We start from the raw sequence: 16,746 nt of genomic DNA, 5'->3' as shown, positions 1-16,746 counted from the left end.
GTCTCTTTTCTAGCATCTTAAGTGATTTATAAGTTTTGGGTCAATACTCTTAATAGTATTGGTTCTTTTCCTTAAGCTCAACTATCCATTCTATCCAACATTCTGATTTGTTTACTTCAAACCTTAGCCAAATTTTCACTATCATTCACTTAGTCATTTCAATCATCAATTCATTTAGCCAAATTCCTTCAAACTTTGAATTGAACGAAGCTTCTCCATTTTACGATCGGGCACATCTACGACTCGAATCACAACCCATGAGATGAGTTCGTATCACTATCCATTTTCTGCTTAATTCACTTCACTTTTTTTGGCTTTTAGTCCTAGAGTGGTGAACCTTCTTTGACACTGCCCCCTCTCCTCCTTTATCTCCGTTGATATCGTGTATCAATGTGTTGTCACCATATTTGTTTGTGATTGGGATGGAGCAATAGGTCCACTGTCTTCACACAACAGTATATGATGGATGGTGGAATCCAATTCACTTATTTAGAGATGGCCCCTTATCTTAAATCTTTTCTTTGTTAATAATTTTATCTTATTTTGCAAAGTTGATTTGAAGCAATCAAATTTAATCAATCATATTATTCACTAATTCAACTTTGTTTCAAGTCACAAGATCAATGCCCAAAGGACTTAAAGTTGTTTTCTCTTTAAACACGTGTGAATCATTGAAGAGTCAAGTTACAAGCAAGTTGGGTTTTCAACAAACAGAAGATTTGGGAAAATATTTAAGGATTCCTCTATTCCAATAACAAATGCCGATACCAATTCATTTTTGACAAAGTTTGGAATCATTGTGGAGTCATGTTACAAGCAAGTTGGGTTTTCAACAGACAGAAGATTTGGGAAAATATTTAAGGATTCCTGTGTACCGATAACAAATGCCAATACCTTTGTTAGTGGCAAGAAGATTTACTCGGTAGAAGTCAATTCTATTAGCTATTGTAGAAGTCAATTCTATTAGCTATTCTTAGGGTGGGTTTGGATAGGCAATTAAGTACGGTGTAGTACGTTTAGCTTATTTTTTGTCTCACGTTACAGTATCGCTACAGTTTTTAATCTCACCGTCACCTCTGTTTTTACACGGATCGTAGATAAACACATAGCCCATCCAAACTCACCCTTAATTACTTCGTGCTGTCGGTATACGCAATGAGAATAAGAAGATAGCTGGAAGCTTTAATTGAGGTTCTACTAATGGATTCCGCAAAATTCTGCTTGTTCAATGGGATAAGTGTTGCCTACCCACTGTGAATGTGGGTCTCCATGTTAGAAGCTGGGAATCCTGATGTTTTCTAGGTGCAAGTTTTGCGCAATAAATACAAGTTGGGTGCTGGTTGCCCTAAGAACTTTATTCGCACTAACTCCTCCTTTGTTTGGCGCTCCCTTTCTTCGGGATTATATTAGTTGGAAGTTACGAGATGGTACATGGGGTATCGTAGATAGGTCCTTTAAAGGATCTTTGTTTATTTCCTTGGGAGATGGATGAGGATGCATCATTAGCCTCAATGGTTAATATAGATAGGAGTTGGAAGTGGGATTATTTTGTGCATTATGCAAGCATTCAAACACCAAATCTGATGGCTCGTTTAGATACCCTGTGAGTGGCAACACCAAATCTGATGGCTCGTTTAGATACCCTGTGAGTGGCGATGAGTACCAATTCTAGATTCTCTGTAGCAGGCGTTTACAAGCTGCTTTCTCTTGAAACACAAATTCGAAAATATCGTACAAGGAGATTTAAAAGGGGATGCCCACTGCCATATTTTCGGGAACACTCAACAAACAAACTTTACATGATCTAAGAGACTGCCGCTCCACTGCAACCATCATCGGAGCTCACTTTCTGGTGGTGGTTACTTTGGAAACAAAGGAATTAATATGATAATTTTTGTGTTGGAACAAAATATTGATTGAAGGCCTTACGTAGTTGGGCAAGGCAAATTAAGGCTACGATTCTCATGGGGGTAGCCAAGCAAGTTGGGTGGTCTCCTCCGAAGGCAGGTTGGGTAAAGTTAAACAAAGACCAACCATGGAGGTCAGTGGATTTCGGGCTATTATCCATCGCTTGGGAGGTAGTCTATAATCGTATAATTCTTTGGTCGTCACCTTATATAACTATTTCTTGCAAAATTAGAAAGTAGCCTTTATTTTTTTTATTCATCAAGATTACATTTGCGAGATGACAAATTTTCCACGAAAATCACAGGTTAGAACCAACTAAAATCTCGTAAAACACAAACAAAATTACCCTAAAACTCACTCAGCCGAAGGCGAAAAGTGAAGCAATTCCTTGGAATGAAGCCAAGGTTTCACCACAACCACCGATTCAAACGTCTTGCTAAGCTTATTCTCCATTGCTTCGATCTTGAGATAGTATTTTATCCCCGAAACCACCTGTTTTTGCGCCTCTAAAACCCGAGAAAAAACCAACTCCGCCCGTCTTCCGTTACTACTACTTACAAATCCCCGCCACCGCCCCAGGCCGTGGCTCCGGTTATATTCTTCCACCGCGAACCTCCCCAGCTCTTGTACCTCCTCGTTGGTCTTCACGTCGGTTATCTCCGTTCTCCCTCCCACCATCCTTCCGTAACCTTCAACCGCGGTGAAACACAGTGTTATTAGTAACAACAAAGAAATAACCATCAGATCAGCTTTCGCCATCTTTGTGGTGCTTCAGTTTTTTTTCTTTTTTAAAGATTTCGAAAGGTGCGTAATCAATGTATTTATATATAGAGAAAATTGAGAGAAGAAAAGCGATTGGGGTATGAATAAGGATTGTTCCACACGCAACTTAAGGTGATGGTGATCAAATGCAAGATTTAATAGTTCCTCCCATAGCCGTTACGCTACCAATGTAAATTATAAATGCCACACAACCAACTCGACCATTTAAAAAATTAAAATTTTTTATATTAATTTAAATAAAAAAATATAATGGTCGATTTAGTCTTAATATTTACATTTTGATCTTTAATCTTTAAAATTTAATTAAATCATTTATAATTGGATAGAAAATTAACTAAATTGTTAAATTTTTAATGGCATTGATATAATTACTTACATGACAGTTTATATATAATTCATAAAAACTAAATAAAATATTTTAAAAATTAAAAATTTTAAAAATCTCATAAATTTTATTTATATTTATATTGGTAATGAAGTATATATAGTATATCACATGAGTTTTCAAATCAAAACTATTAAAATTAAAAGTTAATCAATTTTTATTTAAAATAAATAATTAAATTAAATTTTAAAATTGAGAATTAAAATATCTAAAAATAATAAAAATCAGATCAAAAGTTATATTTATCTTTTATGCCAATAATAAAATACTCGCAATTATATTTTTAAAAAAAATTCAAATGGTGTGGATGGAAGTACTTCATCTAAAATTCAAATTTATGGAATGGAAGGGCAGGCAGAAGCATGAACGTCGTGCCGCGTATACTAAACATAGGCAAGGGAACATGAAAATCCTGAGTATTTCAGACCCAATTCTAAGCGTTTTCGTTTTTTTTTTTGTTAAAGAGATGTTGTCGTGTACTGGTTTTTAAACTGGAAAAGAAGAATGGACGCAACGTGGGAGGCATCTGTTCTTATCGTCTCGGGCATTGTTGAATTAGGTGCTGGGTGGCAATGAAGCACAATGACACCTGGTTTTCTTTTCGACAAGTGTCCTTTTTGCCAACCATCCTCTCTGCTCATTCTTTATGTCAATCCTCTTAATTACTTGGTTTTAAGAATTCGTGGTTTTTTCATTTTAGTATTACAAATTATTCAACAGTGTTTTTGGAGCAAACAGTACTTCTGAAGGTGACAGTGGGTGGTAAATTGACCTCCAACTCGTTCAAATTTGGTTTCTAGCATATCCTCCTATACATAACCCTCAACTTAATTTCACAGTTTTCAAAAACCTGTATTTTCTTCAGTCCTCAAATAATAATTTAATTTCTTTTAATAAGATTTATCATTTTTAGTATTTATTACATCATTTTCGCTTCACCCACGAGGTGTGGCACTATTGACTTCACTTTCTATGACAACCATCATTTGTTTCAGCATACGGTATGAATAAAAGATATTATAGGAATACTTTCAAACTTTGATAAAAAAATTTCTTTTAATAAAATACTTATTTCGCTGCATGATAATATTCTTTAAATCAAATTTGGAAGATTACTAATTTACCAATAAATATAAAAATAAAATAGAATATTTACAGAACTAAATCGATTGAATAAAAAATGATGGGAATAAGTAAATTTTTGAAAAACGTTTCCAACTGAAGCTTTTTAGATGATACGCAACAAAGTGCTTTTAGTTGGAAGTTCTTTCTATCATTTTTCAGTAAAAGTGTTTCCAGCAGGAAGCAATTTTCCCCCAGCGATCACCTAGGCTATTTAATTAGTCGTCCCCCCAATGGTAAAATGATTTATCCTATAAAACCCCCCATTTCATTTTTTTTCTAATTCAATCTCAACTCTCTCTCATATTATCAATTTTCTCTCAAAACCCAATTAAATTCTCTAAAGTTTTTTTGCTCTCTCAATTTTCTAGAAAATCAGCCACCACTCTAATATTAAGAAGGCAAAAAAAATTAATAACTAATATTTCATCCCTGTATAGTAGACAGAGTTTCAATTATGAATCCAATTCAATTTTTCGGGATTGGAATATACGATTGGTGTAAAAATACAATTTCTTTTAATTTTGGATTAAATTATTATTTAGCATCTCAAAAAATTATTACAAAATAATTAATTAAAAATCTCAAAAAAATCCCTAAACCCTACTTTAAATAAACAAAACCCTAACACTAAACCCTAATTTAAATAAACAAAACCCTAACACTTAAAAAAACGACACTGGAAAATTAGGGGAAAAGAGCTTCCTGTTGGAAGCGCTTTTGTTGAAAAATGGAAGAAAGAGCTTCCACTTGGAAGCACTTTTCTGTGTATCACATGAAAAAGCTTCCAGCTGGAAGCGTTTTTAAAAAATTAGCCCATTCCTGTCATTTTTCATTTAATCGGCCTAGTCCCGTAAATATTTTGTTTTTTTGGCATTTAATGGTAAATTAGTCTTGGAAAAATTTTAAAAAATTTAATTATACTTATAAATTATTTCGGGTCTTTAAAAATATATATGGACATATTTAAATTATAAAACAAGTATTCAAAGTTTTCTAGATTAAAAGGTTGAAAGACACGGGAGTTTTGCTAAAGATTAAAATTTAAGAATATTTTTATAAAATTATTAATCTAATCTTTGAACAATTAAAAGATTTTAGAGACCATTTAAATCATTTTGAAGTTGTTCGGGATGATTGACCGCGTTCCAATGTGCGTGTACTGGGACTTAGAATATTGCAATTAAATATATGTATGAATATGTACGGTGTCTGCAAATGTACATGTCAAATTTTAATATAGAGAATTTTACAATGAAATACTGAAAGCATGTCAAGAATCGTACCCAAGGGAGGTCTGTCTAAATTGAATTAACAATAAATACTAGCATACTAAGCTAAGTCTAGGTAGCTACTACTCTACTGGTCATATTACAGCTAAATGCTAAAATTGGGGTTTGAATGCAAAAATGACTAAATTACATAACTAACAAGCAGAGTAGTAGAAGATTGATCAATGTCCATTGTTGTGATTAATCTAAAATTAGGGATTTCTAGCAATTAACTAATAATTAATTTAATTAATATCTTTCAGCCTATAATTAAATTAATTAATCGACTTAGCCCACTTATCTTTCAACCTGATGGAACTAAACTGGGCTAGATTAATTATCTTTTAAGAAATGCTAATGATATTCCTGCTGCTACCCAGAGATCTGCCCCTAAGCTAGAGGTCGAAGAATTGATCGTGGTGGTTCAGTTGCAAAGAGTAGTCAATGAAGAGAAGTTGATTCAGTAGTACATCTTCCCCATAACATTTCAGGTAAATTTGGGGACAAAATTTCTTAAGGGGGAGAATTGTAACAACCCAAAAATCAGTGGTGTTAGAAAATGCAGTTTTGAGACCATTTTTCTGTAAACCTAATCTGTAAATATTAAATTAAAATATTTATGGAGTTAGTATAAAAGAATATTAAAGTTTGGTTCTTCAATTTTGCATATTAATTGCTTAACTAAGGTACAAGGACTAAATTGTAAAATTATTATCACTATAGATTTTAATTAGCCAAAGACTTAGAGACTTAAATTGTAATTAACTAAAGGTCCAAAATGGTAATTAAACCATTTTTATGAGTTAGTGGCATTTGATGACATCTCTCACTTATGTTAATTAAGGTTAGTTTATTATTAATTAAACCATTTTAAACTTGCTTAATTATGCCTTAATTAAACTATATAAGACAAAACAAAGAAAAGTCATAATCTTGTTTTCGTCTTCTTCGTTGGTGTCGTAAGTAAAAGAATGAAAATTCCTTTGGAGAGTTCAAACATCTTGCCCTTGATTAGGTAAAATTTCTAAGTCATTTTCTTGTAATTTTTATGTTTTTGAGTTTATGGGTGCTTGATTTAGTTGGTCTATGTACCAATTTGTAAAACTATTAAAGTTTTTGAAAGTTTTCATCATTGATTTCTTGAAGAAATTAATGTTAAATCGATATATTTTAAGCTTAGATTATGAAAAATGACTAAATTGTAAAGTTTAATTGTTAGTTTTGTTTATAAGAACAAAATTGAATGTAACGCCCCAAAGTTTGTATATTTGTTTCCGTGTATTTATGACACAACTGTGTATTTGCTTCAGTGGTTAAGTGCTCTAAGTGTGTGTGTGGGGTCTTAAATTCAAGCTTTATCTTGGGAAAATTTTTGTATTTTTGTGAACAAAGCCTTATCACCAGTCAGTAGGCTTATAATTAAATGTTGATAAAATATGTCAGAATAGGTCTGCTGGTCTGGTGGTTAAGTAGAGAGCTAAGGAGCAAGAGGTCTAAAGTTTGAACCCGTGCTTGTGCAAATGGGATTTGTTTTTGCTGGTGTGCCATATAGGAGTTTGAGCTGTGGTAAAATGCTGAGTGTTTGAGATGTGTGGGGAAATAATGGATGGTTAAGGAGTGTTTGAGGGGTGTGGGGAAGTGTGGGAGCGAATTTAGGGGTAAGTGGGAGGAAATTAGGGTATTATGGGAAAAATATCCAAAATCTAATAATTTTCTTTTCTTTTTGAAAAAAAGAGAGAATCAATTTTCTCTCCATCTTCTTGATGATTTCTTTCCCCATCTCTACCGTTTTCATTCCTCAAGTCCTCCTATTACCACCAAATTCCGCTTCTCTCCCCCACCATTGGCGTTTCTTTTTGTTTTTCCTGGCTTTAATCATTCGTTTGGGGCAACCTTCGTTTCTGTCTGTTCGGTAAGTGAAATAAGGTGGTATTGGTTTTCTTCTCAACTTTATATTTCTTCCCTTCTTGCTGAAAGTCTCTTAATGTTTCCCTATTTTTTTCCCTAGCTAAACCTTCGCCTTGCTGCCTTTCCCTTTTCCGGTCCTTTTTATTTCTACTCCCTTCCTGCGCATCGTTTTCTTCGCGTTTCTGGTAAGTTTAGTTTTGATTAACTTTAAACTAGGATTTGGGGCAAGTGTTAATATGGATTCTTTTGGTTTAGGGGTTTATCGAATGGTTGTTTTTTACTAGCCAATGTTCTAAAGACGGGAAATTCCTGCCACTCGATATAAGGTAATGGCTTATCGCTCGAAAGATGATCACTTTGCTTCTAGATTTAGATAAATTTGATGGTTTAAATGATTAACCCAGTGTTTATTTTTGATTTTAGGTATAGGTGTGCTCAGGAGTTTTTGGACATCAAAATTGAAGTAGGTGTGTAACCGGAACACTGTAAACGGAAAACAGTGAAAATTTAAAAAGTGAGGTTGTCGACGCCACATGGACGTGTGGCCATTCGTGTGATCAAACACGAGTATGTGATTGACGAGGCTGGCCGTATGCGATACACGGGTCGGACCAAATTGGGCCGTGTGGGCCATGCTGGTATGTGGGCCCATAAGGATAAACCATACAGGCGTGTGTGATTTTTGGGTCAGGCCATGTGGTCTACACGGCCAAGGCCAATTTGAGCCATGTGGGCCACATGTGCGTGTGGGCCCACACGGGCGAACAACATGAGCTTGTAGGCCCATTTTCACTGTTTAATTGCTAAGGTTGCATGGGTCGCCCGAGTCGACTATGGACCTACTGTAGGGTCGGTAAGCTTACCTAGACCCCTAATTGACTGAAATGACTGTATGACTAATATGATTAAGCATGATGATGACCCACTGATTTGATACTGTATGCCCGGTCTACATGCATGATATTATGTATAACATGTCATATTTGTATATTGCATTGCATTGGGTTGGGGATTATAATGTTCGGAAGAAGTGTATTGAAAGGCCTCGAGCCTAATTTATTGGCAGCTCAACTGCAAACTACTGTCTAGTGCCGCAATCGGTACTTTTTAGAGTGTAGGGATGGGTGGGTTGATTATATCCGCACATGGAGTGTAGGGTTGGATGAAGATGGTGTGTAGAGGCTGACTGGGTAGAATTTTGTGACTGTATATCTGGTACTGTACTGATTACTGATACTATAATGGGCCAAGGCCCTAATGCATGACTGCTTTTATATGAAATGGGCTAATGCCCAAACTGAAACTGAATCTGGTGCCGAAAGGGCTTAAGCCCAGACTGTGACTGCATTTTGTCTGTTTGTTCTATATGGGGAATTATACACTGAGTTTTCGTAAACTCACCCTTCTAATTTATCTGTGCAGGTAATCCCTAAGCTTGGGTGGATCGGTGCAGCGGAGGACTCAGCGGTGGCCACACAACCTTATATGACTCTGTTTTGTACTTAATTATGATTTTAAATTTTATTTGGGAATTTTATTGTAAATATGGCCTCTATGGATTTTTCTTAAATTTGGGATTTTTATTAGCTGTGGATTATAACCCTTAGTTTTAGGATAACTCGAGTTTTCAAAAGAACCAAACGTTTTAACAAAATACTCACGATTACGTAATCTGTTTTAAAAAGCTTTCACATAGATTAAATGTTTTGAAAGCTTTCGAATGATTAATTAACACGATATTAGAATTAATAAATAATAATGAAAGAACTTTAAATGGAAAATGTATTTAGCAAAGTTACGGTTTCCCAACACAAGCTACGAATTTCAAACACACTACCATGTGACATCGCCAAATTCGGCCACAACGTCCAGACCGAGTTTGGGGTGTTACATTGAATAGAATGTAAAATCAATAGTAGAAATAAGAAATAGGAGGTCCCTATTGAGTAATTATTGTGAATCAAATTTTAATTTGAGGGTCTAAATCGAAAGTTATGCTTAGGGACTAAATTAAATAAATTAAAAAATATGTATGACTTTGTAATCGAATGTGATTTTGATGGAATTTGATATTATATTATTGTTGAATTATTGTTCATAATTAAAAACGACACATGACCATCGAAAGGGAAAGGAAATGCAAGAGCTAATGACAAGTAACGTTAGCTTTCGATTTGTATCTCTATGAGCCAAGACCAAACTAGTTACTTCATATTCATGATATATTGCATTATATATCATTTAGGTAAGTTATTAATGGTTATTGAGTTGGAATACTATGGTTAAAATTGAATATCGAGACAAGGACGTTGTATGACTTATCTGATATAGGAAATTTGTATGAAATTGAGTTGAATCATGTTATATTAGATGATGAATTTAGAATGATGGGATGTGAATTGAACTATGTGATGAAATTATAAATTGGTTACTCTATTAAACGTATAGGTCTATACTTTGGTCTAGCTGATGATGCACTTCCGTGCCAGTATGTTTTCTTAGATACATTAGGTGATGCACTTACGTACTAGTGTGATTGCTTTGATTTATCCGATGATACACTATATGTGCCAATATAATTGTTTCGGCTTGTCTAATGATGCATTATGAGTGATAATATACATTTTTCGATACATCCGATGATGCGCTATGTATGTCAGTATAATTGTTTCGACTTGTCCGATGATGCACTATGAGGTCAATATACATTCTTCGGTATATCCGATGATGCACTATGCATGCCAGTATAATTTCTTCAGCTTGTTTGATGATACACTATGAGTGCCAGTATACATTGTTCGGTACATCTGATGATGCACTATGCGTGCCAATATATTTCCTTCAGTTTATCTGATGATGCATTGTAGTGCCATTTTGGGATGCAAATTAGCTAATCTAAGTATCCGTCTTGAAAATATGTGTCAGGTTAATAGAATTATATTAATGTGATTTAGCTATAGGGTAGATTGGATATGAAATGTGAATTTATTTAGTATAGTTGCATACTTATGAAATGTGATATGTGATAGTATATAAAAGATCATGCAACGTGAGTAAAAAATGAGCCCTTAAGGTCGATTAAGTATTTACGAGCCAATAGAATCGAAAATGATTGAATTGATGAGATGGATTTGAATATGTAAATTGTTGAATGTATATATATATGAGTATATGTTTATGGAATGAAATATGTGGAAAATGGTTAGATAAGTGTAATAAAGTAAGATATGCAATAACCAAATGAATTGATTATTTTCATTTGAATAACATTTATGTTATATTGACTTGAGTTATAAAAATTCCACTGAGCTTTATGGTCTGTTCTTCCATGCACAGGTTAGGTTCCAATCAAGATCTTGAGTATCGACTTCAACATCCAATCAAAATCCCAAACTCAATAATGTTTGTATAGATTATCTTTGTTGGTTTTATGGCATGTACCTAGGTTGATCCTATTTTGATACTAAACTCTGTTTATTTTCACTTTTGACAATAAAGGTTATTGTGTGTATCTAGTAGGTTGTATATAAGTTGCAAATGGATTTAAATATGGTGTGAATTGATTTGAAATGTTGCAAATATTGATGAATTTAGTGAATTAGGTAAGAATGAAAATGATTTGAATGTTTAGTATTGGATACATAGTTGTAGATGATATGGTATTTGCCTAATGTTAGAAAAGGCATTGGGTTGCATAAATTAATGTGAATATATTGCAAACATAAGGTGATTATGATGACTATGTGTTTATAAATTAGTTTGGAAAATTGCAGGATGTTAAACACAGAGAATTTGTAGAAATAGTATGTGACTTCGTGACGAGAAATGACCTATAATGTAACGGCAAGACCAGGAACCTTGTTTTTCTGGCAAGACCAAAATAGTATGTCATGTCGTGACAAGGAAATCCTTCACGTCACAACGTCAATCTTTTAATTTGAAACTTTTACAATTCAGTCCTGATTCGATTTCAGGTTAACTTTAAAGCTTTTGTAGGCTCTTATAACACCATGGAATGATTATTTATTGTATTGTTTGTTTATAGTTCTTTTGTTTGTATGCTTAAGAAAGTGAATCATATTATATTTTGTCGTAGTTACTGCAACAACGAATGTGGCACCTTATAGCTTGGATTTAGTGATTCAGTTAGGTATGGTGTGTTTCAAGTAAGAACATAGATTTCCATCCAATTAATACATTAACCTAATTCTTTAGGCATTCACACATACTAATAATCGCTTTATGTTTTGCCATCATTCTAACTTAAGTATAGCTTATTGGGAAGTTACTCAATTAGAATAATCTTGAGTGTATAACCATCAACTCAACACCTATCACATTATGTACCATAATGAGTCATCTTGGAACAATCTCATCGAGCAACATTCTATGACTAGTTGTCCTCTTTAAAGAAAAACTTCTTAATATATCACATGATAATACCTACAATGTGGTAGGCCAAAAATCATACGGTTACAAGATAATTCTTCTTTCTTTTAGGAAATCTCCTAAGTGAAATCCACATGACAAAGTCTACCTTGGGCAGGTTCATTTCATGCCACCACAAGAGATCATCGAAGGAGGTAGGGCTTTTTTAGGAACCTTCTCCTGCTAAATCTTTTAAAAACATGTATGGTTTTTTATGTCTAGTTTCAATCGTGAGTGATTAATAAATGAATGAAAAGTACATGTTGCATTCTTTTCCTAAACTATATGACATGTTTATCATACATATGCATGAACATACTTTGCAATAAATTTAAATATCATTACACTATCATAGAAAAATATAAAATTAAATAACTCTGGCCAGCCAAAGTTTCCATCCTAGAAAAAAATAAATGAAAATTTACAATTGTTACCCCAAAAAATACTTTAGGTTTTCTAGGTGAAAGCCAAATACCCTGATTTCTGGAATTTTCCCCAAAACTAAAAATAACTTTAAAAACACTAAAAGGGTTTTTAGTCAAATTGCTATTGTCACCATGAACTTTCGCTACCACCACGGTTGACATCGACGTCGCTACTATCAGGTCGTTATCGTTTCCATCATCGCACCGCCGTTGACCACCACCGGCCTCCGTTGGCTATTGCCGACCATTGTCGTCAGCCATCTCGGTTACAATCACCATCGTCAACCATCGAACCACTGCTAGCCTCCATCATCAAACCATCATCGGTCTTTTGCTGGTTGGCTAGGTCAGGTTTGCATCGTCTCGATCAATCTTGGATGCGTCACGATTCTCTAGGATTCGTCGAAAAATTTGATTACATAACACTTATGCTTGTTTCCGACTTATATGAATTATTCTAAAATAAATAAAATAATTCCTACGTGGTGATAATAGTCTACGATCTAATTACATATCCTAAAAAATTAATAAAATAATAATTACAACCATTTTAATTTCTAGGAACTATAACTTTGGTAAAATTAAATTATTATATAAATAATAAAATAATAAAAATACATTCAATCACATACATCACCCAAAACATGTTAATAATTATAAGAATGTCACATCTTATAAAAAAATTAACTAAACATGAAGAAAAGAGAAAAAATTGATATATGTTTATGCTATAAACATAGAACAACCTAGCTCTAATACCAATTGATGCAAAAAAATATCGGATCGAAAACGGTTTTCTTTCACTACGAAAAAATAAAAAATTCAAAATCGAGTCAATTTGTGATATTTATAGCGATAAAATCTTCCCAAAAAGTACCTATGTTTTGTGCAACATGGATCGTTGACATTCCCAGCTTTCAACCTAACGGCCTTATCGACCATTTTCGTACTACGAATCGTTTCGGGTGTGGGCTTGAACTGTAACAGCCTGTTTTCCAATGGTGTCAGAAATAGTGGTTTCGGGATCACGAATTCGACAAGTAAGTTTGTAAATATTATTATTTAATATTTACGAGTCAAATATTATATTATATAGAATTTTGACCTGATAATTTTTATTGTTTGAATTATTAGTTAAAGTTAAGTGGTTTGTCCCTAAAGTTAAGTAGTTTTAGAAAATGAGCTATCAAGACCTCATTTCTATAAACCGAGCCTGTAAATATTTTTATTAAATATTTACGAGTAATTATATAGGTTAACTAAAATTTGGTTAGGTAATTTTGATGTTTAGTTAGTTAATTAAGTAAAAAGACTAAATTGTAAAAAGTGCAAAAGTTTGGTGGGGATTTATATGGGAATTAAGCCATTCCTAATTTGGTGGACGGCTTTAAGCTTAATAAATTAAGTTTTAGATTAAATTTTTATTATAAAAATAAAGTTAATGTATTAAAATGAATAAAATATGAAAAGATAGCTACTAACTCATTTTTATTCTTCTTCTTCATCATTGTAATGTCGAAACTCCATGTTTAAGATAGCTTGATGGTTCGGTCATTAGTCCCTCTTGCATGAAAGGGTTTTCTTGATTTATTTCTCATGAAATTTAAGTTTTGAGCTAGTTGTACCGAAATCTAACTAGTTTAGGGGTTAATTTGTGAAATTATCAAAGTATAGAAAATATGTCATTGAAATATTTTAAAGCTTTTTAGTGGCAATTGGGTTAGTTTTAAGCTTGGGGTTGATTTTGATTTAGTTTATAAAGTAATTTTAAATAAACTGTAAGTTTATGGATTAAATTGAAAGTATTAAATAAACTGTAAGTTTATGGATTAAATCGAAAGTATCTCAATTTAGCATGGGTTCTTTATAAAATTTAAAAGGCTTGGTGGTTAGTTTGGAGTAATTTAGCATTCGGCATAATAGGAATATACGATTTAATTGCGGAATTAATTTTGTTTTGGTTTTGGGACCTATTTAAATTAAGTGTAAAAAGTTTGGGGAAAATGCGAAAATTTGTAAATAGGAAATCAATTGTACTAAATTTAATATTATATGAAATTGAGGTTAATAAATTGAAATAAATTATTTTATAGATCAAGAACAAGTAAATAACCAAGGAAAAAGGTAAAGTTTCTCAGTAGTCCCTGTGTAACACCCCTAACCCTAATCTATCGTTGGAACAGGGTTACGGAACATTACCGGAGTTTACAGATCAAATAAACAGACATTTCAAATATTTCATATCATATAATATTCATGTCAGAAACCATTCGAAATCAAACATATTGTCCCTTCTACGAGCCCTTGGGGCCCAAAATACGTGTCAGAAACAAGTCTGGACTAGATCGGGTACTCAGAAATTTTTTTAGAAAATAATGAAATTTTTCAAAGATGCAGGGGTCACACAGTCGTGTGGTCAAACCGTGTGACTCACACGGCCAAGAGACACGCCCGTGTCTTAGACCGTGTGGATATTCGAAATAGGGAAACACGGCCGTGTCCTAACCCGTGTTCATGCCTGTGTAACTCTCTACCTTAGGTCACACAACCAACCCACACACCCGTGTACTAGACCGTGTGAGCATACCGACTTGCATTCTTAAGAAGATACAGGGGACACATAGCCGTGTCACTTGGCCGTGTGTGAGACACAAACCCGTGTCTCTACCCGTGTAGACGAAAATAGGTCATTTTCCAAGCCACATTTCTCACCCAATTTGGCACCAAACTAAACTCAACAATTTTCATATAACCAAGTCATAACAAGGCATTCAAAACAACTTAAAATCAAGTCTTAAACATGTATTATCACCACATGCAACCAATATGCCCATAGGCACCTCAAGCGACAACTTAAAAACATGTCAACCAAGTATCCAAACTTACCTAAATAACCAAATACGTATATGCATAATTCGAAATGGTACCAAATATACTATTCTAACAAATATCAATATGATAAGACCACATATATATACATCAAAATATACCAAACACAAGCCATTTAAGTGGCTAATCTCAACAAAACACTTATATGCCAACATTGGCCAAATTAACCTATACATGTCATTATAACTGATATTAATTTACAGAAAGTACTAAAAGAGCCAACGGATAGTGTAAAATAGCTCCGACAAGCTTCCAACCCGAACGAGCTTCTGAATTACTATAAAACAATGAAAATAACACAGAGTAAGCATTTAGACTTAGCAAGTTAGTATAACAAAGAAATTAACTTGCCATTTAATCACATTTAAGGTAAGCATACAAAACATATCCAAACCAATTTGGCCAAAAGCCTGAACACATATTCTCAACATGTTAGCCATGTAAAACACATATAATAGCCAATAAACAAGGATGAACATAACCACTAAGCATATTTCATATACATGTATCATCCATTTCATGTTTCAATATACCACGTAATATCATTTCCATGTATTTCATGTATTTACCTATAATAGTTTATATCGAACTTATATTGTCTCATAACAGAACATTGCCCATTGAACCATTTAAAATATCATTGGATATATGGGTAGTACACACAAGATGTACTTAATTGTAGTCCGTCAATTCATGTACATGTATGCTCATAAGAGCTATGAATCGATATGCTCTCACAAGCTGTGAATTTGTAAGCTCATACGAGCTGAGAATCGGTAAGCTCTCACGAGCTGCAACTTGGTAAGCTCATACGAGCTGTGGTGTGTCCGCAACACATGCAGGACCTCAAACCAAATCGGTAACCCTAATGACATGTCATTTGTATCCTACGAATTCCTAAGGTTCAAACGAGACTCGGTAATCGTCGTACATCGTCGGATATGTGATCAGTATTTATACATGGCAATTATACAAATCACATACATATAATTCAAATAAAACATGTAAACACTCAATTTAATTACACGAACTTACCTCGATAAGTGTATGTTGATACGGAGGCATCTAATTCGATATTTTCTCTTTGCCTCGAACTAACTATATACAAGGTTTAACAGGATCTATAGGAATGAATTTAACTCATTTCAATATAATTCTCATTCAATTTAATCGAAAATGGAAATTTTGGCAAAATTACCATTTTCCCCTATACTTTTAATTTCTTTGTAATTTATGCCATGTTTGGTTGGGTGTATTGGCATAGCCAATACACCCCTAATCGGTGGGCCCTACTTATTACGCCTCTAATCCGTTGTTTGGTTTAATGTATTGCTATTACGGGGCTAAACCATTACTGATCTAATCGGTGAAATCCATCGATTTCTAATCCCTCCTTTGAGCTCAGTTTAGGCGCTGCTTCAGTTTTGGTCCCTGTTTTACCCTCCCCATTCCTGCTTCTGTTTTACCCAAAATCAACGTCTCATGTTTCTTCCTTCTAGCTTTCTTCTCCACTCTCATCGCCTCTTCTCCTTCTCTTTTTTACCTCTCTTTTTTATATAGGTTTTTTTCACGTGTGGTGGGCATGGCATGGCACTGATATTTATATACAAAGAATCTTAATTTTTCC

At 33.8% G+C, this 16,746-nt stretch overlaps 1 protein-coding gene across 1 annotated transcript; it reads right to left on the bottom strand.

The window, feature by feature from the left end:
- Positions 1-2,124: 2,124 nt before the first annotated feature.
- On the bottom strand, positions 2,125-2,793 carry LOC105794019 (cysteine proteinase inhibitor 5). Its single transcript, XM_012622979.2, has one exon. It carries the CDS (start codon positions 2,665-2,667, stop codon positions 2,263-2,265), a length of 405 nt encoding a protein of 134 aa, XP_012478433.1. The 5' UTR covers positions 2,668-2,793; the 3' UTR covers positions 2,125-2,262.
- Between the last annotated feature and the right edge of the window lie 13,953 nt (positions 2,794-16,746).

Source organism: Gossypium raimondii, chromosome 3 (assembly GCF_025698545.1).
Source record: "Gossypium raimondii isolate GPD5lz chromosome 3, ASM2569854v1, whole genome shotgun sequence".
NCBI lineage: Eukaryota > Viridiplantae > Streptophyta > Magnoliopsida > Malvales > Malvaceae > Gossypium > Gossypium raimondii.
Note: the sequence above shows the minus strand (reverse complement) of the source record. Positions and strands in the feature narration are given on the sequence as shown.

Coding starts and splice junctions, on each gene's coding strand:
- LOC105794019 (XM_012622979.2), bottom strand. CDS start 2,667: ATGGCGAAAGCTGATCTGATGGTTATTTCTTTGTTGTTACTAATAACA.